The sequence below is a fragment of the Xiphophorus couchianus genome, chromosome 11, assembly GCF_001444195.1.
Source record: "Xiphophorus couchianus chromosome 11, X_couchianus-1.0, whole genome shotgun sequence".
NCBI classification, from domain to species: Eukaryota; Metazoa; Chordata; class Actinopteri; order Cyprinodontiformes; family Poeciliidae; genus Xiphophorus; species Xiphophorus couchianus.
In genome coordinates, this window is record NC_040238.1 from 27,707,957 (window position 1) to 27,733,632 (window position 25,676).

The 25,676-nt window shown below is 39.7% G+C and overlaps 1 protein-coding gene across 3 annotated transcripts in view; it reads right to left on the reverse strand.

Moving 5' to 3' along the window:
* Positions 1–721: 721 nt before the first annotated feature.
* The window catches only part of nova1 (NOVA alternative splicing regulator 1), a 36,160-nt gene continuing 11,205 nt past the window's right edge, over positions 722–25,676 (reverse strand). For all 3 annotated transcript variants that reach the window (XM_028031435.1, XM_028031432.1, XM_028031433.1), the window contains exons 3-4: positions 10,222–10,388; positions 722–9,714 (exon numbers count right to left, since the gene is read on the reverse strand). In XM_028031435.1, the coding sequence (XP_027887236.1) occupies positions 8,695–9,714; positions 10,222–10,388 (1,187 nt within the window). In that variant the 3' untranslated portion in view covers positions 722–8,694. The remainder of the gene's footprint in view (positions 9,715–10,221; positions 10,389–25,676) is intronic.

Below are 25,676 nucleotides of genomic sequence, written 5' to 3' on the forward strand. Positions count from 1 at the left end.
AATTGAGTGTACTGCAATTATCCTATTTTTTTGTAGTTTGGTTTAGTTAATCAATAAATTCTTAAATATAAAAAACACAAGAAAGGCTTCAAACTGTTGCCTTACTAAAAGGAAAACAATTTCCACGTTTAGGGTCATCAGTTGTTTTCTGTTTTGTTGGCCAAAGTTTTACTCTTTTTGAGTTGGTGGACTGATCAAGCTCATTTTAAGGGCCACATCTGTTAGGATGGCCTAGTCAAAACAAACTGTAACTGCAACTTCAGAGAGGCTGGTTTTACACATGCAAACTAGTTTTCTGATTTATGTAAAAAAAAAAAAGAAAAAAAAAGGAAAAGCCATTGATGTTCTTCAGAATTATGAGCCATTTTGTGACCCCCAATAAATTCCATTAAACTTTTGGTTGTAACCAGGCCTGTCACAATAAGCAACAAATTAACTTCTGGGACAATTTATGGTCCAACGAAATTTGCCGTTGTGACGGGCAAAGGTGAGACGATGCAAAAATTGTGAAATGCATGTGAATCCTTTTCCCAAGGCACTGTATAAAAACCAGGTATAAAATAAATGTTTGCCATTTAGATTTTTGCCCTCTCCTTTTATTTCATGTCATGTCAGCAGCGATGGCGTCAGAGCGGCGTTGCATAAAACGTGTTGGTTGCTGCTGCGCAAGTCCGACCAACCTGAGGCCGAGGTGGAGGAAAAAAAGGAAGCAGAAGACAAGTGATGTTAAAATGAACATTTATAATGACTCTTTGTTGCCGTCGCAAAAATAATCTTTAAAAAACAATTCAATTATTAACACTGAAATGCTGACTTCACTGGTAGTCCACGAGTCATAGAACACAACTCACTGAATTTCTTTTACAAACACAGTACTACAGTTACATTAAATAGTCATTACCGTTAAATCTATTATGAGTGATGCTCAAAGAAACAAACAGAAATAATGACAAGTAATTAATCCTCTCATTCCCTCACCGTAGTAGCTGTTGTCTTTTTATAGAAAATATCCTGCTTCTGAGATGTTTCTGACCAAAGCAGAAAACAGACTGGCAGCATAACAATAATGGTACGTCAGCTCCAACATTGCACAAATAGGGTGATGTTTTTTTTTTTTTTTTATGTTGTTTGTTTTTTTTCCTTTTATAGGGGGGCGGAACCGGGACGGGATCGTCCCGCAGATCCAACAGTTACGACGGCTGGATGCCTTTTGGCTCAGTGTGGAATTATTTGGCACTCTTATTGACAAAAAGCTTTCTCATTTTGTTTTCCCCTTAAAATGGCACAAGAAGGCATTTTCTTTCCAAACCACGTTCAAGAGACTGGTATAAATGCTCTCAGAGAAAGCCCTTTAGGTAGTCTTACACTGCGGACCTTCACAGATTCTCCTCGTTTGTCACAACAGAAAAGACGGAATCGTTCTCGCTCGTAGTATCGAAGAGAAATATACCCAATGAACGAAACATCACTCTGCTCAAGCCGGAAATATTTGATCTTATGCTGTCAGTCCATTTTTGTCTGAGATGGAGTGAACGGAGGTTAAACGTCAAAGCAAATCCCAAAACCTAAAGACATGAGAACTTTTGCAAAATACAAATGTGCTTCCCTTACGTTGACACATAAGCAAGCGTTCAGTCAAAGGAAAAAAACTAAACAAAACAGAACAGTCTTCCAGAGTTTGAGAGTTCAATCTCCACACACTCATGAGTTCTGAGGATGTAGAAGGTCAACAAAGTCCATGGGAGGTTCTGAGGGTCAAACACAGAAATGGCCTCATGTCTGGTTGGCAAAGAATCCATTTTTTTTCTTTTTTTTTCCCCCCCCCAGAAAAGCCTTAACCCGTTTAAAGGGTGGTCACAGTTGCAGGTTCTCGGTGTAATGAAACAAGTCGTGGTATCGTGCAGACTGAGCAAGAGAGAGAGACTCAGGTAGAATTGGTTCAAAGGGAGGAGTGAGCAGCCGTAGCCAGTTTTGTAGCGTTTCAAAATCAGTCCTGGCCTTCTTGTGAAGGGGGATCAATGTCCAGAACACGTTTGGAGTGAAAATCAAAACCGACAAAAATCACCTTTGGAATGACGCTGCCAATTGGTCTGGCGCTCAGATGCGAAACACCCAACGATGAAACGGATAAATCATTGATACAAGCAGGCCTTAACCAATCACAGCTTTTCCTTTGTAGTTTTTCTCCGTTTGGGGCGGCAGAGTCGCTCTTCGTGTTGCTGGTGCCAAAGGTGTCTCTCAGATCTGATTGTAACATCAGCTAAGATGTTTCACCCTTCACTTCAAATCTTCTGGCAAAACATGAAAAAAACAAAACAAAAAAATCCTAATTTGAGATTTAAAACCAAAGTGGAAGCGAGTGTAGAGATCAGTCCTCCGGGAATGTGGCAGAAAAGCCTTAGAGAGAGGAAACAGGTGCTACTTTTCTATTTTGTCTGAGATTCCAGCCCTTCCCGTCATTCTCGAGACCCAACACGGAAAAAGAAAAACAGAAAAACTTAAATCAGAACAAAGGATGACAACAACATGGTTGTGGAAAGCCAACACGGTTTGCCTCATTTCCCACCCACCCATCAATAAAGTGCATTTATGCAACACCAAACAAACAGGAAAATGTTGACAGCGAATCGGAAGTTGTGTTCGCATATCTGGTTCATGACTGCGGCCGTCTGAGGCCTACCTGACCGGAGCTGTTTAAACGCATTAACTTTACATGTAGTTGACATTCCTGCCGTGAATTTACATTAAAGACAGTTAGACATTCAACAAAACTCCTAAAAAAAAAATTAAAAAAAAAATTTTTTTAACAAAAATTAATCAAAAGAAAACAAGAAGAAATGAGTACATTCATTAGATTAGATCTGGGCTTTCAAGCTGTGATAAAATAAAATAAAAAAACACAAGGAGCCAATGCACTGAGTAACATTTTCACGTTTGCTTGTTTCACATTTGTAATCCTCCTCTGGATCTAAGAAAGGAAGAAAGAAAAAAATTATAAAAACAAAATCTTCTCCGATGATGTTAGAGAGATGAATTCGACCCATGAGAAATCCAATCTCAGATGCGTGTTCATGTTTGTGTCTTTTTTTTTTCTTTTTTTTTCTTTTCGGGCCAACATGACGATAATGAGCTCCCTCCCAACTCACAACATAAAGATAAACAGTTTTAACATGAGGTGAGTTCAACTCAAAGAGATATACATTTGACTGCATGCAGCGTTTATGTCTCTGAATGTTGCGAGACTCCTCGCAAAATTTTTTGACTTTTTTTTTTCCCCATTTTTTTTTTCCTCCATAATTTTACTTTGATACCATGCAATAGAAGACGTGCAAAAAGATAACACCGAACTCCACAAACACATCGTTTGATTGTTAATGGCTATGTTATGGATGCTTATAACATGTTATGCTTAGTCCATGCTGGCCTATAGAGACATTTGTGAGAAAACAGCGGTACTTAAGCCACAGGTCAAACGAACACACAAGGGATGCATGGAGTGTAAAACAACATGGATCCATAAAAATCACAATCTTTAACTCTTACTCTATGTACCTATGGGATAAAACAATGCACAAAAAAGTTCTTTGTCCTTTGTTTTCTTAAGTAATGTGTTTGATTATCTTTTCTTAACTTAAAAGATAAGTGTTTGATTGGCACTTGATCAGCACTTCTAAACAAGTTATTGATATCTAACATTTGATCGCACATCTACAAATTCAGAAGCTGCGGAGGTCTAGTTTGGCACAGGTCATACTATGGAGTCTACTATTTATTACTTTTACTATCTTACCAATACTGTATAGCCTTCTATACACCTCGGCTTAATGCTCCACCCCATCGGAGCACGTCTCTAATCAACAGACCAGACATCTTTTCCACTAAAATATTTTTGTATAGTTTACTTATCAAATAGCAGCATTTTCATAACTTACAAAAAGAAGTACATGTAAACCTATTCATTCAAAATCTTAGTAATTTCAAAGGTTCATACAACAGACATAAAACACAAAACAGGACAACATGCTACTATATTGCTTCCAATATTCTTAACATTTTTCTTACTGTCAAACTAAATCATCAGTGACAGAAATATGGACACCACCGCTCGATGATGAGGCATCATAATGCACAAACAAACTGCGAAGCTAATCTTAGTCAGGCTTAGTTGGCACTCTCATCATCCACACAAATATAACATAGTTTCACATTGTATTGACAACGCTGGACTGCATTTGGACTACAAACTAGAATAGCTACAATAAAGTACATATAGATCATATGACGTGACATATTGTATTCCACAGAAATGAGCTCTAGTCATTTTTCAGATAACAGGATATGCATAAAGGATGTCACTGTTTCGGCTTGAGGTCACAAACAAGTTCCCACGTTGCTCTCTCTCATGTGTCTTATGCATTCTGTCCGAAATATTTTGTTTAGAGCTCGAGCTCGGCCATCGGATTAATATTCATTCTGCCAAGATTTGCCTTTTAGTTTTGAAAAAAATAAAAAATAAATAAACAAACAACAAACTAAAAAATTTTCCGTCCTTTTAAAAGGCCAAACCTATCCCCCAAATCTTCCTTCGTTCTTCCCGCTGAGGAAAAATTTGACACTTATGAGCTAACGTTTGCTGGTTGGTCTCAGTGGGTGTCACAGTTTTGGAGGCAGGTGTTTTCTGTGCATTTTTAGCCTTGTGAACTCTGCGGCCCGGGAAAACATTTTCATACCCCTACGACCCGTAGTGCATAACTCCCACCCACGGCACGTCCGACACATCGCCCATGAGACGACAAGACAAGAGGAAGGAGAAAGAGGGGGAGAATACAGGAGGGAAGGGGGTAGGAGGGAAAGAGGACAGACGGAGCGGCTCGGGGACGCAGGAGGAGTCTCAGAACGCAGACAGAGGACATGTAGGGGAACGAAAACATCGGGAGGAAGAGGAAAATTAATGAGAGGGAGAGGAAACAGATTTGGCACAATGTATGGATCAGAGAGTTCTGAAGGAGAAGCTCTCTGGAGTCCAACAGTCCAGTTGCATTGATAAAACACCCCCTTGTTTTGTGCTTTTATCTTATTATATGCTAAAATCTTGGGCAGTAAAAGGTTCTCTTATGCAATGATTTCACAGGTGGCCAGATTGTAGTTATGGATGACTGTGAGGCCTTCCAAGCACAGAGTGAAAGGAAGAGACTTGAGCTGGGAAGAAAGGCCCACTGCTTGTATTGCCACACAGAATGTTGACACACAAAGAGTTGCTTGAAAGTAGTTTGAAATCTGCTTACTTCTTTCTTTTTTTTTTAACACACACACGATTTGTCAAAAAACAAAACGTCCATTCGTCAGATTCTCCTGAAAACTGGCAGCACCAACCCTCACAGCTTTGCATTAAGGAAGCTGATCATAGAGCTTGGGTTGATGGTGACTATATTGGAAATGACCCTTAGAGCAACAGGGAGGTGGACGTACGAGAACCGGGGAGGTTTAGTTTGGGTCGGTAGGTGGGTAAATTTAGTAAAGGGAAAAAGTCAAAAGATGCAGGTGTAATAAATACGTGTGGAGAAATCCTCTCTGTTGGTACAGTCAGGCAGAGCCGGCCCAAGACCGTATGAGGCCCCAAGCAGAATTTCATTTGGGTCCCAATTCCAGTTAAGCCCATCCACCAATAACACCTCTTTAAACTGCCCAAGCTTGATTGTTTTCTTGTTCATTCTTTAGTAATAAGACAACAATTACTTCTTAATCACAGAGTGTGTTTCGCTCGACCTGCAAATTATTTACTTTATTCACATTATTTGTCTGTTAGGCACCAGCGTAGACAAAAGCAGGACAAAGAAAAAATAGACAAAAAGACTAGAATCAAGACCATTGACTAGAACTTAATCATATTAATTCTGATTAAATATAGATAAAATTGTGGGTAAAAAAATGACAATGCATTAATTGCGGATTTAAAAGTTCTCTTAAGTTTTTGGCACATTGGTAACACTGTTGCACACCCTCCAGCCCAGTAGGAGGCAGTGGTGCACCTTAAGTCTAAAGTCAATGTACAGGACGTGTGTGAGCTTGGTGAACAGTGATGGAGGTCTTGGCTTGGCTTGTTGGGCGGAAATGTTTTTTTTTTGCAACACAAGGGCAGCTAAAATAAAAACATGGTTGTGTGCAACTTGCTGCCTACACCTAGACTTCAGAGCCAAGTAAAGCAAATCTATATCTGACCTGATCATTTAAAACATGTAGAAATCTACTCACTGATTCAGTCATAAGCCAAAATTAATTAGAATTGACAAACTTGCCAAGTATTGCTGATTAAAAAAAATAGATTAATCAATATTAATTAGAAAATTTCCAATTAATTTGAATAATTGCATTCCACAACCACTGTTGGAATCAAATGAAGAACATTTCTCTCTACATGACTTCAATTACTACATTTGTCAGATCTTAAAAATAGATACATTTTTTAAAGACAATATTCCATTTTAATTTTGAAAGAATTTAAAATTCTTTTAGAAATTGCTACTTAAAAACAAAATCTTCAGAGCAACGTTGAAGATAAACTTATGCTTTCTAAACACTGATACATATTTGACGCTTTGGGAAGTCAAGTGCTCTCTGGGGTCTCCTGCTGGCCTTGGAGCTCTAAGTAGTTTACTTATTCTATGCCCTTGGATAAAGGTTTGTTAACAAAACTTGGGATGGAGGCTAAATGCTAACTTTAAAAAAAAATTGACATGTCCTTGATATGCTAACCTAATAAAGACAACCGTAAAAGATGGTCATGTTTGGAGCGTTGGGCCGGCTCTGCAGGTTGGTTTTGATCTTGTGACATAAATGTGCATATAAAGATGTATTCACACCCCTAGCAGGACAGACACACTTTACATTGTGGTCTAAATGCCTCACAGTGCAGTCTTTAGAGCCAGCAGACTCAGGATGAATGCTATGGATAGCAGCACACAGGGGGACGCAAGGTAATCTTGGAGTGCTTCAGACATTTGGCCTGCCACCGTCAAGACAAACAAGTGGCAAAAAAAGACAACAATCAAAAACATGTCATGTTTCATTATATGCTCCACTCGAGCATTAACGTACGTTGGGAACAATAATATTCTGCTTAGGTGAACTGCAGAAATTTCTCGTTTGTCGTCATGTCAATTAGGAAGCATTTCTCACAGAAAAGTGACTCCAAAACTAAGTTTTCTGCTCCATGTTGGACTATTTGGTACCCTTACAGAAAAGGCAATAGTTTCTTTGTTCACAGATATAGGTTCTTACAGCTCTTCTTATCAAAAATGCTTTTGTAGTACTTTTGTTCTCTTTGCAAACTGCCACTGCTTTCAGGAAGTCTGAGCCTTTAGATAATTCTTGGGTGTTACAAATGTCTGGCTAAGGCAAAAAAGTATGTCTGGTGTTATCTACTGCAGGATGTTCGGCTTGTATTATAAAATAATGGACTTATATTAGAACAGCCGGACTGCTTTTATTCACAAAATCCTGAAATCAATCAATTGTCATTAGGTAAGAAGCCGGGTCAGATCCAGTGGGCTACCAATGGCTGGACGACACGTCAGCTACTTCAAATCAAGTAAAAACTCAAGTTGTGGAAACGTTTGAATTCCACGGTACAGGAGGTACAAATCTAAGCCTATAGCACCAAGAAAGGGTTTGTCAACAACATATTTCTTTGTGTTTGTAGCAGTGGCTGAATATGAAATGATGTTCTAGTGTTTGTGCGTTTGTGGGAGCGTTCTCTATGTGTCTGTGTTAAAATATAGATATACATTCCTGTGTGTCTCCTCTGTCCTCTCACATTGATTCTTCAACCCCTGAACTATACCTGCAGACGGCAAGCACACAGTTCAGTCTGGGTTTGAGTTATACATTTCTTTCACTGCAACACAATGTTTGATCCCTGGAAAGAAAAAAATAGCAACAGGCTAAAATTGTTTTTACATTCAGATCAACCTGCATTTACAGGTTTAAATAATCTACTTGTGTTTGAATGAGACTATGTCAATAAGTTAAAGGATGAAAATATAAGATACCCAAATTTTGTCATTTCAATTATGAAATGAGCTAGAATTTGACACACGTCAACATAGATGCGCTTTTGTTTGCTTGTAAAGAAATTATACTTGAATTGCTGCCCTAAATAGCTGAGATGAGCTCAGGTGCTTGTCATAAAACCTCTCCCCTGTTAACAATGCCTTCTGCATTGAACACAAAGAGCAAGGTTTATAAAACAGCTCGATTAGCTGGCCGGATCTTTAACTGATACGCTCAGCTCACCGGGAGCTGAGGTCTCAAACCGACGTAAATCCAACAAAAACAACAACAACAATAAAAAGAAGAACAAAATGAAAACAGTAATGAGGTTTTAGAGGAGGGTGAGACTCCGCAGCCTCACTCCTGAATCTGCAACTTGGCAGTGGACCAGTTCAGCTTACTCTGATCACCATTGTCAAAAGGACTTGACACAAACTTTTAAAAAACATCAGGACTTCTGTCCAAAAAACACACTCACAAATCACACACACTTATCTTGGTTGTCTCCCCCGCCTTCTCTGTAATTCTCTCGTTTGATACTGAAATATTGAACATATATTTGGACATTTCTTTTTTTCTATTCTTCTTGACTCTCTTAATTCCTTTCTATCTCTGTCTTCATCCTTTCCCTCTCTTGTCTTCGTTTTAGCCCACCTTCTGTGGGTTGGTAGCGCGCACGCCCTGCTCGTACGTGATCCGCTGGCTGATCAGATACTGCGCTGCTTGTGTAGCGGCCGGCGACCCTGTTATTGTAACTTTACGGTTCCGAGTACCTGGAATGAACTCTCCTTTTTTGGAGATCTGGATGCGGGCTCCTGTCAGCTCCTGGTACTCTACCAGTGTTTTCCCTCCTTTCCCCAAAATGGCACCCACCAGATTCTCGGGCACAGCAATTTCAACCACGTCCTTGGCTCCGTCTGCTAACTTTTCTGTTGCCAACAGGGAGGAAGCCATCAATGGGGATGAAGCATTTAGGTAACCATTGGAAGCTCCAGTAGCAGCTGCTAGTGAGCCCAGGGAGAACCCACCGAGGCCTGTAGCGGGGTGGCCGGCACTGCTGGAGGCATCATTAGCGTAGGAGGCTAATAGGTTAGCTGCAGCAGCAGCAGCTGGGTTGGCACTAGCTGCCACTGCAGCGAGGACTCCAGAGGCAGCTGCGGGGTTGAGACCCAGGCCCAGGGTGTTAGTGTTGTAGCCGTAGCTGGCCAGTGTATTCAGGGCTGAGGTGATGGCCAGCAGATCGTTGCCAGAGAAACTGGACATGGTGGCAGGGAAGGCACCCATTCCTGTCAATCCGGCCTGACCCAGAAGGCTGGAGGCAGTGGCAGCTGCTGCGGCTGCGTTGGGCAGCACCTCGGCTGTGTTGGCGTAAGGGGAGCCGGTGGGGTTGGAGTTGGCCACTGGGCCCGAGACGTTGGAGTAGCTGATATTCAGGCAACTGCTGCTCTGAGGGTCCTCCTGGATTTTCTGTACAATGATTTCCACAGCCTTACGGTTCTGTTCTGGTTCTCCACTGATGGTCACCACCCGCTCCTGCAAGTTGATGCCCTCCGGCTTCTGAGAGAGCTGCACCCAAGCTCCCGACTGCTCCATCACCGCTTTCACTGTGGCACCACCCTTACCAATGATCAGCCCAGCGGTACTATTGGGTACAATCAATTTGGCCTGCAGAGAAATAGAAAGATTGTGGTAGCAAAAGCAAGAAATATGAGGAAGATTGCACAGCATTAATGGTAAACAAATAAGAGGAGTTTCTCTAACTGAGTCAGAGTACTACACCAGCCCTCACTCTACTCAGCAGTTTGTTAATCCCTGGGGTTTAGGCTGCAGCTGCCACACGGCCACATGGTTCTGTCTAGCTATGGAAGACTGCAGGTAAAAATAACCCCATACACTCACATTTTCCTGACCCTACCACACTGTAGGTCACAGACCACAGAACAAGTATGATAGGTAGCAACCAAAGTGTTCAGGACCCGCTTCACACCTTAATACTCCTATTTGTTAGAGATATTAAGTATTGAAACCCTTGGAAAAGGACAGCTGCTTTAAAAACTTCATTTGTGTTCCAAAACTAAACTATAGACAACTACTGCATTGGAGATACCAGATTAGGTTCGCAACTGTTTATTTCTTTTGAAGGATCTAGTTGCTAACTCAACAGACTCTTACCTGTTTAACGCGGTCAGGGTTAACCGTCGTCTGTGGTTGCAATATGCTGACAGGTTCTGGTTTCTGGGCACTCTGGGGCATCTCGCGGACTTTCTCCGCAATGAAGTTGTGGACACTATTGAGGGCTTCGACAGTACCCTGTATCAGACAGACTCTTTCAGTTGTTCCTGTGATAAAAGAGGCAGAAGAGGACAAACATGATCAATGGGCAACAATTACAGTCCTCTGAGTGGATACTTGGCAAGCAGATTTGAGGGCTTTGCTTGTGGCTAAACTAAGATCTACATTTATAATAAGTCTTGGATATAATGAATGGTTCTCTACGTTAAATGGAGCTATTCTTCACTCTCTCCATTTACACAATCAACTGAGAAACAGCTGAAAGAGTGAACACTGCTTAGTTAGCGAGCCACGGGGGGGGCGAAGGATTCCTCTTCGATGATGTAACACTTACAGTGCTGTAATCCTGAGCCTGTCCTTGCCTTGCAGCGTTAATAGACTAAACACACATTTGTTCTTCCTCCAGGCTTCTTTCTACGCCCACATTGACGACCCAACTGGCATTCTGTTGCCATGGTAAAGTACCCAAGCCTTGGAAACAGGTGATGCAACACTAAGTCTTTTATACTGGCTTGCACAATTTTTACAACACTCTCCTTTTTATGTATCCATCTTGCTCTTGGCAACATTTGCCTGTCCTTTGGAAGAATGGAGGACGTCTACAGATTTTTTTTGTGTGTGGGTGTGGGTGTGTGTGTGTGTCGGCTTGACATATATCTGTGCGCAACCCGAGAGAAAGGTTTGGATCCCTACTCTGAGTACAATATGCAAAAAGACTACCTGATGAGATGATATTTAACAGGTCTGCTGTACAAGTCTGCGTCTATCGTCTACCAATTTACATGCACTCAGGACAGCCTAAAATGAATAGGGAGAAAATGCATTTGTCAGATTTAATTTGTGTTATGCTACAGAAATGTTGAATAATGGATGTGGACAGACTGTTGGTCAGTTTAAGCATCACAAGAACTGAGAAGAAATTCTCTGTTCAAAATTGGAAACAACACAAGGCGTATTTGAGTTTATTTCCTCGTTCTGTTCTAGATGGCAAGAAGAACATTATATTTCTTAAAATAATCATTCCTGTAGGATCTGTGGAGAGTCTTTTCTATTTCTTTCTCTCACATAGTGAGAGTAGACTTGATTTTCAATATGCCGGCTCACTGGGAGCTTAGGACTCCTTACCAAAGAAACATTTATCACAGAGGAAATTAATAGCCAATTTAAACACAACATCCTCAGCAACACCAATGAATACGCTGTGTACAATAATTATCTGGCAAATGGTTACCTTGGAGAAATCAATAGGCATGACTGAACACATCCACGCAAAGTTTTCAAACTTTTCTAACTTGTTGTGGCAGAGCCTCAGTGATAATGTTGGCTGTAATATAAGCAGAAAATGGAGATCTGTTTTCCGTCGCATTAGCAAAAATAGACACATACTGTATAAAAACTGTCTGAGGTTAAGTCAGACTGAACGTTTCCTGTTTTAGCTTTGTAAGGGTCACCAAACATATTTCTGTTTCTAAAGGCATGAATGTTGAGAGAGAGGATGACACAAAATATATTTCTGGGAAACTAATTCCCTACAGGAAGGATTATAATATGAAATATATATTATATATTTCCTTAGCTTTTGGAAGAATTTGGGTAAAATATTTTGGATTTCACTCCATAAGCTTTTCACAACAGTTTACTGGAATATTGACCCATTCCTCCAGGCAGAAGTTGTGCAATTAGTCAACTTTGTAGGTTACCTTCTTGGCACACATTTTTTCAACTCTTCTCCACAAATTTTCTGTGGGATTGAGATCAGGACTTTTGCACAACCACTCCTAAACATTGACTTTGATGTCTTTGAAACTAATTTGCTGTTTTGCTTAAGGTCGTTGGATATTTGCAAGACTCATATATGCTCAAGCTTGACTTGATGGCTTACGATGGTGCTTCATTATTTCCATCCATGATGTTCTTTCATCATGGAGTCATGTGTTTTTTGAAATACACAAGTGCTTTTTGAAGTAAAATACACGTAACATGATGATGCAGTCCTCGTACTTCATACTATTCTTAGGTTTGCTTAGTCAAACACTTCAAAACTCTGTTCTTAAATACATTTGCAAAATGTAATCTGATGTTTTACGTAGCTTTTGAAGCAATAGCTTCCTGTTGCCCCATATCAATGCAGGACTCATAATAACTCTTATCAGCATCAACCAGCATCTTCATAAGATATTTTGCATTTGTTTTGGGGTTGATATTCACATATTGCACTAAAACATACGTATACCTGGGACACAGAATCCATCTCCTTCCTAAACAGTTTGACATTCCCATGATCTTTCCGCTGTAATTCTGTATAATGCGGGTGGACACGGCATATTCAGGCAAGTAAATACCTGGATATAACTGTCGTGTTCCTCACTGCTGTTTTATTTAAGTGTAGAATTTCAGTTAAGCGTAGCTTCTATATCCAGAAGCAAACACAAGCGAGTTAAAATAAATCCAGAATACTTACTGACTGCCACAATATTTTTTTTGTTTGTGTTCTAGCGTTCTTTTGGAGCTTTATGAAACAAGCAGACTTGCACACTTTGACATATATCTGCCTTTCTGTCACTACAAGTAAAAATTGGGGACTTTCAATTTCATCCTCTAAATGAAACACAGGAAGCTCTTTAAATCTGGCCTTTTCTTTAACATCAACCTGTTAAACATGGTAAGGGTTCTAGGTTTTAAAGTGCTAAAGGAAAGTATGGATGCTATATTTTCGGAAAATGAATGGAGTTTGATCCATTGTCTATACGCGCTTGTCCTTGCAGGGTTGAGCAGGATGTGTCTATTCTCATTGGTGGTTGGGCGAGAGGTACACCCTTGAAAGGTGACCAGTCCATCACAAAGAAAGAGACACACAGAACTATGCTTGTACTCTCATATCTAAGGGCAATTTACACAGACCAATTAACCTGGCATGTTTTTGGACAACGGGACGAGCCAGAGTACCAGGAAAGAACTCATGAAAGCATAAGAACACGCAAACTCCATGCAGAAAGACCCCAGGCTAGGATTTGAACCCAGAACCTACTTGCTGCAAGGCACCAGTGCTACTAACTGTTCCATCATGCAGGCTGTTTATATTAAAGGAATTACTGCAGAAAATGGTAAAACAAGATATATACTTGTTTAAGAGTGTATATATGGAGGCCTTTTACAGCCTCCATTATTGTAGGTAAAAACAAAATGCACAAAGTCGGCCTCTCTCCATGCTGCCTTAGATGCAGAAGAATATGAATTGGGTCATCTTCAGCTAACCAGAACACACTTAGAAGATGCATAGCCCTGAGTAATCTTGCTTATTGCTTTTTCCTCGGTTTTCCAACACTAAATGCTGAGTGAGGAAGTTGCTTTGCTTGGAACAGTAATTTTGAGTTACACATCTACGCAACCCAAAGGCTTTCAAAGACTGACATTACATCTCCCCGACAGCAAAGGTGTTTAAATGCTGAAGCAGAGACCTCTTGCTGTTGATGAGACAAAGAGGACATGAAACTCTCTGGATCTCACAATAATCTCTGTCCGCTTTTTCACTTCCTGAAATGTTTGCATCAGCTTTTGCCTTGCTTTTGTCTGCAACAGTGAGGAGTTTTGTGGTGATAGGTGTGCGCGCATTGAGTCCCGCTCAGAGTTTGCTCGTCCTACTGTTGTCATGAGGGGAGAAAAAAAAATGTGTCAGGGCCCCAGAGAGCACACATCTCTAGCTTTCCCCACAAGACCGAAGCCTCTCACGTTCTCCATCTTGATAACAAAGTGCAAAAGTTCCAGCACTTCTCAGGCAGCTGGCAGACAGTTTTCGAGATGAAAATCTAGCACAGAATGAGCTTTGTTTGATTTATTAGGACTGTTCACACTGCCACACATAAAATACCTCCATAATTACTGTCAACACATCAGCAGCTTTCCGATGATATTATCCCCGCTACAAACTGAGCTGAAACATTTTTATTGCAAATGTCAAAGCTGAATATATTTATCATGTCACATTGTTGCCATATGGGATGTCTGTAAAATGTAAGCAGTCACTTCAAAACGTGAGACCTTATTGTAATCTTCCATTTTCACAAAGCTAACCAGAAACAGTTGGGGATTACATCACATCCCAGCCAGAGGTTCAGACAATCCGTGTGACCTTGTATGAAAATCAAGCATATAACAGCATGTTCACCGTGAACATTTGCCATCATGTGGTTTAGTGAGATAGGTCTCTAAAGCACAGATGGATTTGCTTTATGTCAAATGTTTTCCTCCATAAATGGTAAGGAAATTGTCAAAGTTCCACTTTGGAGGACTTTGATCCTCCAGGACAGATAATAACGATGTCTGGTCAAGAAGTGTACCAGCCTGGTAAAAACCAGCCTCCTGTTCTACGCTTTGCTTCTTACAGGCACAACAAACTTCAGAAAATGGCACCACACCACAGAGGTGTAAGACTCCAATAACAAAGCCAAATACATCATTTTGTTTTTCTTGTTTTTTTTTAAATAACTTTATTAGTGATTAGCGCTATTAGGGCTGCTAGCATCACTAGTAGCAGCAGTCTCTCCTCTCCAGGTCTTGAAATTTTCCTTTCAAGACCTTTTTGTCTTATAAGCAAACTAATATTTCCAGATCCTGCATATTCCATGATAGACAGAGGAAAGCACAAAAGCAAAAGCAACTTTCTGTAATACAGATAAGCTTCTGGTTGTCTGGTGAAGCTCCATGTAGCTCATCTGTCACTCAAGTTATCACTGTGCAAAACCTTCTACCTTCTAAATGTTTGGCCTAAACATAAAGCAGTTAAAACTTCTCCACAGCAAGCCATGCAGTGCAGCAAACTGTTCATTCAGTTATGTAAACTCACTTAAATGAAGCTGTTCTTCCTACCGATGCTCGTCGGTAGCTGCTCTTTCAGACTGCTACAACAGAGAGCCAGACTTTGACGGCTTCTCATCCCTTCGCCATTTTAAACCTTTGTAGTTTTGGTCATTTTGTACCTGACTTTTTCAGGTACAGAAGAGAGCTGTCTTCCACATTATGTCAAGTCATCAATTCATTCTTGTTTTTGGAGATTCCATTGAATTTGCAAAAGATGAGTTAGCCCAGAGGAGATCCCAGAAAGGCTGAAAATCTTAGAGCATAGCTGCTTTCTTTTATGGTGTGAAACATGGAGGGAGTTCTGTCAGCATTCTGGAAAACTCAGAGTTAAGGTAGGAATGTAGATTCCCTTGGGAATACGCACAGAGACTGATGTTGGTGACAGTAGAATATGCCCACTGTGCTAATTGCTTTATTAGGACATGTTAAATGTTAACATGCTAACATTTAAAAACTTCAAATCATAATGCCATTGTTTTAAATGAATTAAACACAATTTAACAGTGACTCCTCCCCCCCACACAGTGGATCATCACCTCTGCTCCTTGTATAAATAATCAGTGACCTCTTGTGGCAGGAGGGCTAGAATAAAAGAATGTTGACAGATGTTAATTAGTTTCCCAGAACAAACAGAAATGAGTTAAATAGACACCAGCAGGTCAAAGTTTTGACAAAAACAGGGATCAGAAATCGGCCACAGATCTCTGATGCATCTCTACTGCAAGAATACAACTGTTTTTGTTTATGCCTGAACTACTTCTGAATGCTATGTGAGTTAATGTTTCTGACTTGGAACACAGAACAAGAGTTAAGGTATATTCAGTGAGTGTGATCGAAATTTTCTCACAACACCAAACTGGAATTCAACCTGATGATTTAATTCCAACATGAGAAGCAAGAAGTTCCTCAGTACAATATGGCTGCAGGACATATAAAACACAGATTTAGTAATTATCCGTTTTTACTGTAGCTCTTACTTGTATTTCTTGCTAAAGCAGTCAACCCAGAGCTTATTGTGCTGTCTTTATCTGTAAATATATTGGCTTAGCTTTGGTTTGTCCAAAAAGTTGAGAAATGTCTTGCTATGGATTTGTGTTGCTAACAGCCAGCTCACTGATTACAAATGCTAGCAAATCCCACAGGCTTCCTGACATGGTTAAGCGGAGTATGATGTCACTCTGTGACCTGGGTTTCAACTTCTTCTGCAAAGCAAACATAGTAAAAACCCGGTAAACCCGATCACTTCCCCACATCTTTTCTTCCTCCTTCAGCAAAGCAGCTAATCGTAAATGAGCCTTCCTGAATGTCTTAATGGGAAACAGGACTAAAGCAGCAAAAGTCAAGATGTTCGAATTTCAGGTTTAAATTAATGTCTGTTTCTAGCTCCACCATTACAAAATCTTTTCAGAAATGTTCTGTTATAACGTCGTCAGGTCGAAGCTGAATAATTTCCCAGGGGGATTACAGCTGCCTCTGCTTAAGCCTGTCACAATGATATCATTTTTAGTAGACAATTAATTGTCGTGCAAATTATTGCAATTAAAGATTCAATTATCTTTCTTGGAAGTCACTGTTATAGTAAAAGCCAACTAATAATTTATTGATTTACCTCACACTTATGGGAAATAACTGCATCATTAAAAATATTATATTTCTTGCCTTTGAGACTTTGTGTGTGTGTGTGTGGGGGGGGTCTACAAGATGGTGTCATTGAAAAGGCAAAATATAGAAGTAGTCAATTTTTGGTTATTTAACCTGCCTGTTGCTATGCAAAGACAAGAGTTAATATGCGATATTAATATTCTGCCAATTATTATTTCAGAAACATTGGTGTTGTGTTGCTCTAATCAGCAGACCTTTACAAATATCAAGAACTAAACAAATCCCAGCAGTTGTTGCCGTGTTGAGTACAGCATCAGGCTCATACACCAGGTCAGCAGACAGTCAATAGTAACATCTTCAACAAGATGTTAGCGTATATCAGATGAACAATAGAACGATGAACATCATAACAACTGTTTTAGATCAAAGTTGAGCCGTGATTCACCAGAGAGGCCCAGACAAATGTGGGGAAGTAAAAGCTCGAGTTTCAGTCCGTTGACAATCCCACCCATGATGTCATCTTAGAAGGGATACTGCCCTGAAATCAGCATCGAGACATGAAATGTTTGGAAAAGCTCTTGTATCTGTGCTTGCTGACATTTCTAAATAGCTTTCCTTTTACTCTGTTTTCTTTCACAGAACTTCACTGTTTAATTAAGTGTTTTTTATGACATTCCAACAGAGTGTTATGCTGCAAACAGTGTGTGCATGTATTTGGCTGGTGGCAAGCTGCAGAAGGCAAAAGGCCGAAGTTTTGTTTCTATGTTTAAGTCCAAACGGAGAACTCCCACCTTTTTGCAGCTACTTAAATATGCGCATGTGTGTTAGTAGGTGTGTGTAGGCGCCTGCATGAGCAAAACGCAAAGTGCAAGTGGGTGAATGCGTAGTGTGTCATGTTTATCATATCTCTAGCAACTCAACAATGCACCAGAGAACATGGGCTTAAGCCAGATAATGAGAAGAAATCAAAATCAGCAGCTAGGTGCAGAAACCATGCAGAAAAAAAAAAAAAGAAGAAATAGATTAAAAATGAAGCATGACATCATCACACTTGGCCCAAACTCTCCTAACTACCAGGAACCAAATCTAAGCACAACAATGATCGGCAAGGAGGAAAGAGGAAACTTGGCGTGTGTTCGAGCAGCTTGAATACAGCTGGGAGAGGCTATTTCTGGGCCTGCACCTTGTCCCCTTACTCTCCTGCAATCATGCATCATCCACTCCCTTCATTCTGTCCACTCATCCATCTCAGTAACTGCAGGACCCAGTTGTACACTTCCCCATTATGACATTCAATTCAGGTTTGATTTCTTCTGCCGGGCAGCTGGGCGATACAAGGAGGGTGGGAGGCTAACTGTGAGCCGTCACGGAGAGATTTCAGGACAAAATGGCTGCATTGCTTATTGACCCTTGATTGGTTCGGTCTGCTGTCATGAGTGTGATTGTTCTGTGGTCTGAACTCGGTGGAACATTGTTAGAATGTTTTGTTTTAAGGCCGGAGATGCACCCATCCGATTGGAATATGTTCCTTTGATAATCGTTAATCAGCAGAATGTTTATATATAATTACTGGTGGAACTCGGTTAAAAATTGTCTGAGTTAATTACAGACCCTGTAATTATACGCATTCTAATAAAAAACTATACATCAACAAAATAAGCAACATTTTCAATTCAAAAACCCTTTTTGCTGCTAAATTATTGAGTTAATACACATGTGAGCTCCACAACAAAGATATTAAATGTTCTTAATCTGTTATCTAGGTTATTCAACTATCAGAATGGTGCAAAGTGCTATTATAACCATTCAGCAATCAGGGTTTTCTGGAATCTCTGCTCATTCATTGACAAATTCTTTGAAAAGACCCTTATTTTGAAACGTGGACGCTGACATTAACGTTGGGGACGTCTGTGCTGCTGCAACATGTTTAGCATCGAGATGCTATTTTAGGCTTGAAGAGCTTCGCTGGTGGGCTCACTGGTTTTAGCACAACTTGCACAAAACAACAGTTGTTTCCAGCATCTCATCAGATAGCTACTTTGTTGTGCGTCGCTGTTGTTTGCGGATGTCGCTTGTGCGTCAGATTCACAGGATGTACCAGAAATGCACAAATAGAAAGATTCTGGCATGAACTTTTGCATATTAAAACTAAATGCTATTAATTTAAAACTATCTAATTAATGAACTGAAATGAATGCATTGAGGTGGCGGACTGATAAAGACAGAACTCTCACACTGTCCAGTCTGTTAAGACACCAAATAACAGCATGTATTTTGATGCACTTTTTAAAGTTTAATAAAAAAAATTAATCAGATAATGTTGAAGGAAATGTGTTTGTGGGATTCTCTTGTATTAGTTAATATTCTGTTGCATTCAAATTCACCTTTAAAAATACCTGAACCATGTATTTTTCTTAAATGCTGCATATTGATGTAAACTGAGTGGTAGTCTCTCATGTTCTTGGTCACTCTTTGACTAGACTTTGGCTTTAGCCTCCAAGAAATCTATATTTATACAAAACAAAAAGAGCTATTGGCTGCAAGTAAGATTCTAACACTTTAACAGAAACTCATTTTAAAAACCCAGAACTATCCCTTTAGCAACCCTTGAAACTCTTAAATTTGTAATGCTTTGTTATCACAGACCTTTCAATCTGTCGATACTTGAAACAAAAAAAAGTTTCGGCTGCACCAACTTCCACAAAGCGGGACTTTACTGTACAACAGCAGCTGCTTCGTTTTACTTGTGTGGGCCAGAGTAACCACCCAATCAAATTCCTGCCAGCACCCTCTCCCTGAACTCCTCTTCTCACTCATCACAATAATGAGTTAGGGGGGATGGTGGCGAGCAGGTGGTGGCCTATGAACACATTCATGGTTTAAAGTGAGAAAAAAAGATACATATGACTCGTTTTATGTGTTCGGTATCTGCAGAACATTCCCTCAAACATAGCTGTCCTCCCATGCACGCAGCGCCCTTCATCATGGCTAGCAGAAACAGGGTGTAAGATAAATTTTTAGAAAAATATTTGCAAGCACAAGCCCTTCCTGTCCTGCCCTCAGTGATTCCTTACTGCAGTTCACTTGAAGAGTGAACACACATTTCTGAAAGAACAGGGCAGATCTAACTTATATTCTATGTTTTTTTTTAATCCAACATGTACTGTTATATTCTTTTCCTCCAAATGTTACTACGCAGTGGGGATGGGCCAATGTATATAATTTCCTATTGTTCTGACAGTAAAAAGTAATTTTAGAGAAATTAAAGAGAAAGTGCCACAGCTAAATTCATGAAGCTGTACACTGCCAGTCAGCTCTCTAATAGACTTAGACTTAGACTTGTACTTTATTGATCCTTTGGGAAGACTCCCTCAGGAAATTGAAGTTACCAGCAGCTCCCAGGCAAAAAACAAAGTTAACACACAGTAAGCAAAAGTGCAAAAGAATACAAAATTACAAATTAAATACTAAGGTACACACCAAATGTGAGTAACCAAAACCTTAAATTACGCAAGAAAAACCTAGGAGGCAGCTACAGTTTTCCCTTGCTTCCGATACAGACAAATTACTTTGTTTGTGAATTATTATGGTCACAAATAACACAAATAGTGGACATTAAGTGAGTCATGTTCAGTAAATTAGATTCAACATTCGGATGAGACCAATTTGTCAGATTAAAAGTACCTCTTGAAAATAATATCCTTCAAGCAGGTATTAAACATACTTTTTATTAAGTCCACAATTCTATTAAAAATGTTTGGGTTTTTTTCCAATGTAATATTCTAATTTCAAACTCATGGTTTTTATTATCTGTAAGTGAAAAATCATTATTACAACCAAAAAAGCTGTCAAACACCCATCTGGGTGTAATTAATCTATATAATATGTTTCACTGAGTAATAAAGCTCCTAAAATAAATAGACTTTTCAAAATTATTCTAATTTATTGAACAGGTCTGTCTCTATCGCAACAACATATTTACTAAGGTTCCAGAATGCTTATTAAATTTAAAGGATAGTCTTATTTTTAATGTAATAATTAATGTGCTATTTGTTTTTAATGGGAATAATTGCTGTTTTCCTGCTTTATATCATATGGTAAGAATCTCATACCAGCCCATTCCTACTACAGAGGCTCAGTGCAGTCATTTATAACTCAGATTGTATTCTGGGAAACAGTGTTTTTCTGCCTTTGTGACCCAATAGCAGTAGCAAATTCAAAATATGAAAACATCTGGATTATCACCTGAATAAATAGTTCATTTTTGAGCATGTTAACAAATTACAACTGCTTATTTCTTACTTTAAGCACCAATCTTGCTTTCTAAAAGTACCTTTAGTTGATAAAATGTCTACAACAACATAAGGATTATTTGCTCGTATTGGTTCTACGGAGAACATCTGGACCTAATAAGCAGAGAGACGCCTAGCACCTGTTATTTGCAGCCGGCTCACAAACCTCCTCTGAAGCATGAAGGACAAAGCGGCAGGCTCCTCTATGAATCAAGCGTTTGGTGTTTGGACGGTAAGATGTATCGGCGCTGACCTCCACGCTGACAGGGGTCACTGAGCTGCATGTGCAACGTTCTCCTATTGCCATATTTGAGCGATACTCTTTGGTAAAATGAATGCGTACACCTCTGCATATCCAAACGGGGAAAATTATTTTAAGGGAGAAGTGCACAACAGCAGCCAGGTATAGACTTTTGTGGGGATTATCAGGCAGCTTTTGAAATAAAATCTGCAACCTTTCTGGGAAATTATTAAAGTTGATTATGTAAAATAAACTTCTTTGAGCTTTAAGTCATGTTATAATGTTATTCCCTCATCAACACCCGGAGTGTTGCTTTGATTCTTTCATGCATGTTTGAGAAGTCTTTTAATCTCCCATAGCAAAACGCCTGGTTGGACCGAGCGCTGCCTTCAAGATGCAGCTCCTCCTTTTATTTATTCAGTTGCAGTTTCCAAGCTTCCAATCTTTCGCCTCACAGAGAATCCCTTCCTTCTGACTCCCCCACTCAGCTCCTTCAGACTAGCCAGCAGCAATTAGCAAACACCTGCTGGAAATGTGCATCTGCTGAGCTCTTTGTACGAGCTACTTCTCAGAGAAATGCTGGTAAAAAGTTTTTTAAAGGTTCATAGAGGAGCAATGTTGGGATGGCATCTTGAAGGCAGAGTTTCAGACGGAGCAGAAGTTTTTAAAGAGGCAGAGGCCCAATTTCAAGGCATTAAATTACAAAGTCAAAGGTTTTAAGTCATATTTGTTTCTGTTATATATATATACATATATATATATATATATATATATATATATATATATAGCTGCTGCTCACTGCCAGTCAACAGGCTGGAGGACTGCTCCTGAACTTCTCCCTTCCTAACAGTAAACACAGTTCTGAGATATTTCTGGTTGCAAAATACACAAACAATCCTGGTGAGGTACAAGAGGCACATGTATGAGGCTGCCGACTGTAGGCTTTCTACCTCACTGAGAAGCCCAATTAATTATCTAGTAACATCAGCTTGTTATGCTTCTGTCACTCTATGGAAAATGTTTTTTGTGTGGGTGTGTGTGTGTCTAATTTTAGCGGGTCTTAATTACAGCTTTCAGCTTCAGTAGTCAATGTATCAAACTCTAAATACCTTTATAGAGATGACCGTTATCAGTAATAATCAAATGGTAACGCCACCTAAGGAACAGTTGTTGTTTTTCTGTTTTAAATAAAAACTATGTTTTACATTTTGTTTTTGTTTGAGTAGAACATATGAGTGTTTTTGGTTGAATGTAGCAGTGGGACATTATCCCCCTCCCCCACTTGTTGCGGTGAGCTGTCAGCTCATATCTCCAAAGCTTTATCTTGTTTAAAGAAAAATCAGGTTGGCTAATATTTCAACTCCTGACACGACTCCAGCTTGTAAAACGTTCTTGAACACATGCTAGCAACAAACATAGTCTGTCTGTAAAATATCCAACCACCTGCAGGCTAACGATGAGGTACATGTGCAGCCTTCCAGGTTCACTTTATAAAATCAGGGTCCATTACTTGAACTGATGGCAGACCAAGGTTTATGATACTCCAGACAGAGTTTTCTCTGGCTGCATGGAGCATAGAGCAATGCCGTGCTGCCCCTCCCGCACCTCTTGCTGCACATTGCCAATAAAGGTGTCCACTAGGGCTGAAACAATTCCTCGAATGATTCGAATACCTCGATTATTAAAATTCCTCGAGGAAAATTTATCTGCCTCGAAGCTTCGTTAAATTATGTTTTATTATTTAGCGCACCGGGTTCTGGCCGGGACATTATTTGCGTTGCGCAGAGCTCTGACTTCCACCTCTGACTTGTTAACGAAAGTAAGTGTTATCATAAAGTCCAATTTTCAAGTTCATTTTTATTGATAAATGATAATGTCCGAATTTTCGTTGTTTTCGGGGGACCAGTAAGAATCCTTAAAATGACTGGCGCGATGCCTGGAGTACGGCAGCTTTTCTCCTCCGGGAGCTGCTGGTTGAAAGCGAACGGCGGGAAGAGCGCTGCAGGAGTATTTATACAGGTGAGCGGATAGACTTAACAGGGCAGACGGCTGAGTAGTTGAAGGTTACAATGTAAGTGTAGCTTTACGGACGAACCGCACAATACATTTCATATTATCCAGGTCTGAACAAATGGGTGGAGGAAATCATTGTGGCGGCACATGGCTGGTAGATGAGTTTCTGAGCGTGACGAACGAAGGTGACGTAAATATCCCGTTTCCCCTCTGCCCCCGTTCTTACTTTCGTCCCCTGGTCTACCGGTTCCTAGACTTGCGTTAGTCTTTCCCCTGGTCTATTTCCTGCTCTCCATCCTCACTCCAGGCGACATTTCCCATATTCTCAAACCCAAAGCTTGACAGATATGGGGCAAGGTGAGAACTCATCCATTAAACTGACTGAAGATGAGTACATAAACTAAAAGCTCGATCAGAAACATTTTGTGAGCCTCCCTCTTTATTATTAAATTGAACATAATTTCAGATTTTTGTATTACTTCAGGTTAACTTAGAAAGTGAGCTATTATAGTTACAGGTTAGTTTACTAAACTATAGAAAGGTAACTGTTAGGGATGCTCAAAAATGAAAAACTGGACTGATATTGATATCCAATAGAAACACCGGTGTTATGCCAGATTTACCAATATTGTTTTTTTAATAAATTGTTTTATTGATTACTCGATTAGTCGTAAGAATAATCAATAGATTACTTGATTACTAAGATATTCATTTACAACAGTCATAGTGTCCACATTTTTTCCTGACATGGAAAAATATAAAAAAAGATGGCGGCTTAAAAATATTTGTAGACATGTACAAAAACGTCAGTGTGTGCAAAGTAAAGAATTGCTACCTATCACTATTACTAAGACAATGCTATTTTATATCTGCTAACTGGTTAAACAAATAGATAACTCAGCTAAATAATTTTAGCTATGTCAGCTAACAATATTAGCTTGATATTTTTGTTTTACCTCATAAAAAGCAGTAATAAGAAGAAAAAGTGAAATAGTTGTGATATGGGGTTGCATGATTCAAATCCCAGCATGCATGGAGTTTGTGGGTTCTCTGCTCTGACTGTTCAAAAACATAAATATTGTCTGTAATAAAAAGTCAAATTTAACATCATACATTAGCGCAAATATAAAAATTCCCTACAAACATTTCTAAATTGGCACCACAAAATCTGTAATTTTGATTGCAAAAAACACAAAAAAAATATCACAAACTCCTGGAGGAACAGCGATTTATTGATATTTTAACAATTGAATTGGTTTTAACAATATATTGTGGCACAACTGGCCCTTTAAGAACATTCAGATATTTGATTTGGCTCAAAATAAAAATGACTGACAGCCCTGATCTAAAGTAATCATACTTGAAGAATCTTTTACCATACAAAGTTCAGATGTCATTTTCGCAACATTAGCCAAAGAATTCGCGTTCCTCCTTTCCAAGTAAGGCAATTACATGTAAGCTGTAATTTTTCTGAAGGGTTGAACAACTGGTTCAGCTGAAATAATTACTTCTCCACCTATTCTTCCAGAACAGATCACTAAATGACACCAACATAGCGTCGGTATATCTGTTATTTCACCTGAGGGCAACATACGCGCATCTCTTCTGTCACCACCATATGGCAACCAAGTCAAACTCTGTCAGATCTTCCAGAATGACAGCTTGCTATATTAAAGCCTGTTATTGTTACTCTATAATGTCTGTTAAAGCTCAGAAGGATTTCGCAACACAGCGGTGGCTGGAAGAAGTTAGAAACATCAATATGTAATGAGAGAGAGAAGTGAAACTCAGCTCCAGACTTTCAATCAGTCTCCTTCATTTAGCTCAGATGCTAGAAAAACGCCCCGGCGCCGCAACGAACTGTCACCAGTGGAAGCAAGGAGAGCGGGATGAAGCGGCCTGTCAGATTCCCCCTGAGCAGCTGATTAGAAGTCAAATTAACCAACCTCTGCTGTGGGTCCGGTAATGTTACTGCAGTAGCTCAGAGAGCCGCCATTTTGAAAGCGACACATATTTGCTTCAAGGTTCCATCAGGTCAGATCGCAATTGCAAATTCTTGGAATGACACCAACACGTTGAGTTGACACCGGATTAGTAGAGAGCAGACGTGCTTTGGAGAAGCAACGCATCCAGATCCGGTTTTATTCTCGAAGATGCTTGAGTTCACAGTGTGGATAGAAATATATTGCTGAGAAGCTAAACGGGGGGAATAAAAAAAAAAAAGAACATATACCCTTTTTTGCCAAAGCATCTCTCGCCCAGCTGCCTGATGATGTTTATGAGCCGTTCTGATTTGTCAGTCTGATTGAGTGAGTGAGTGTCCCTTCTTA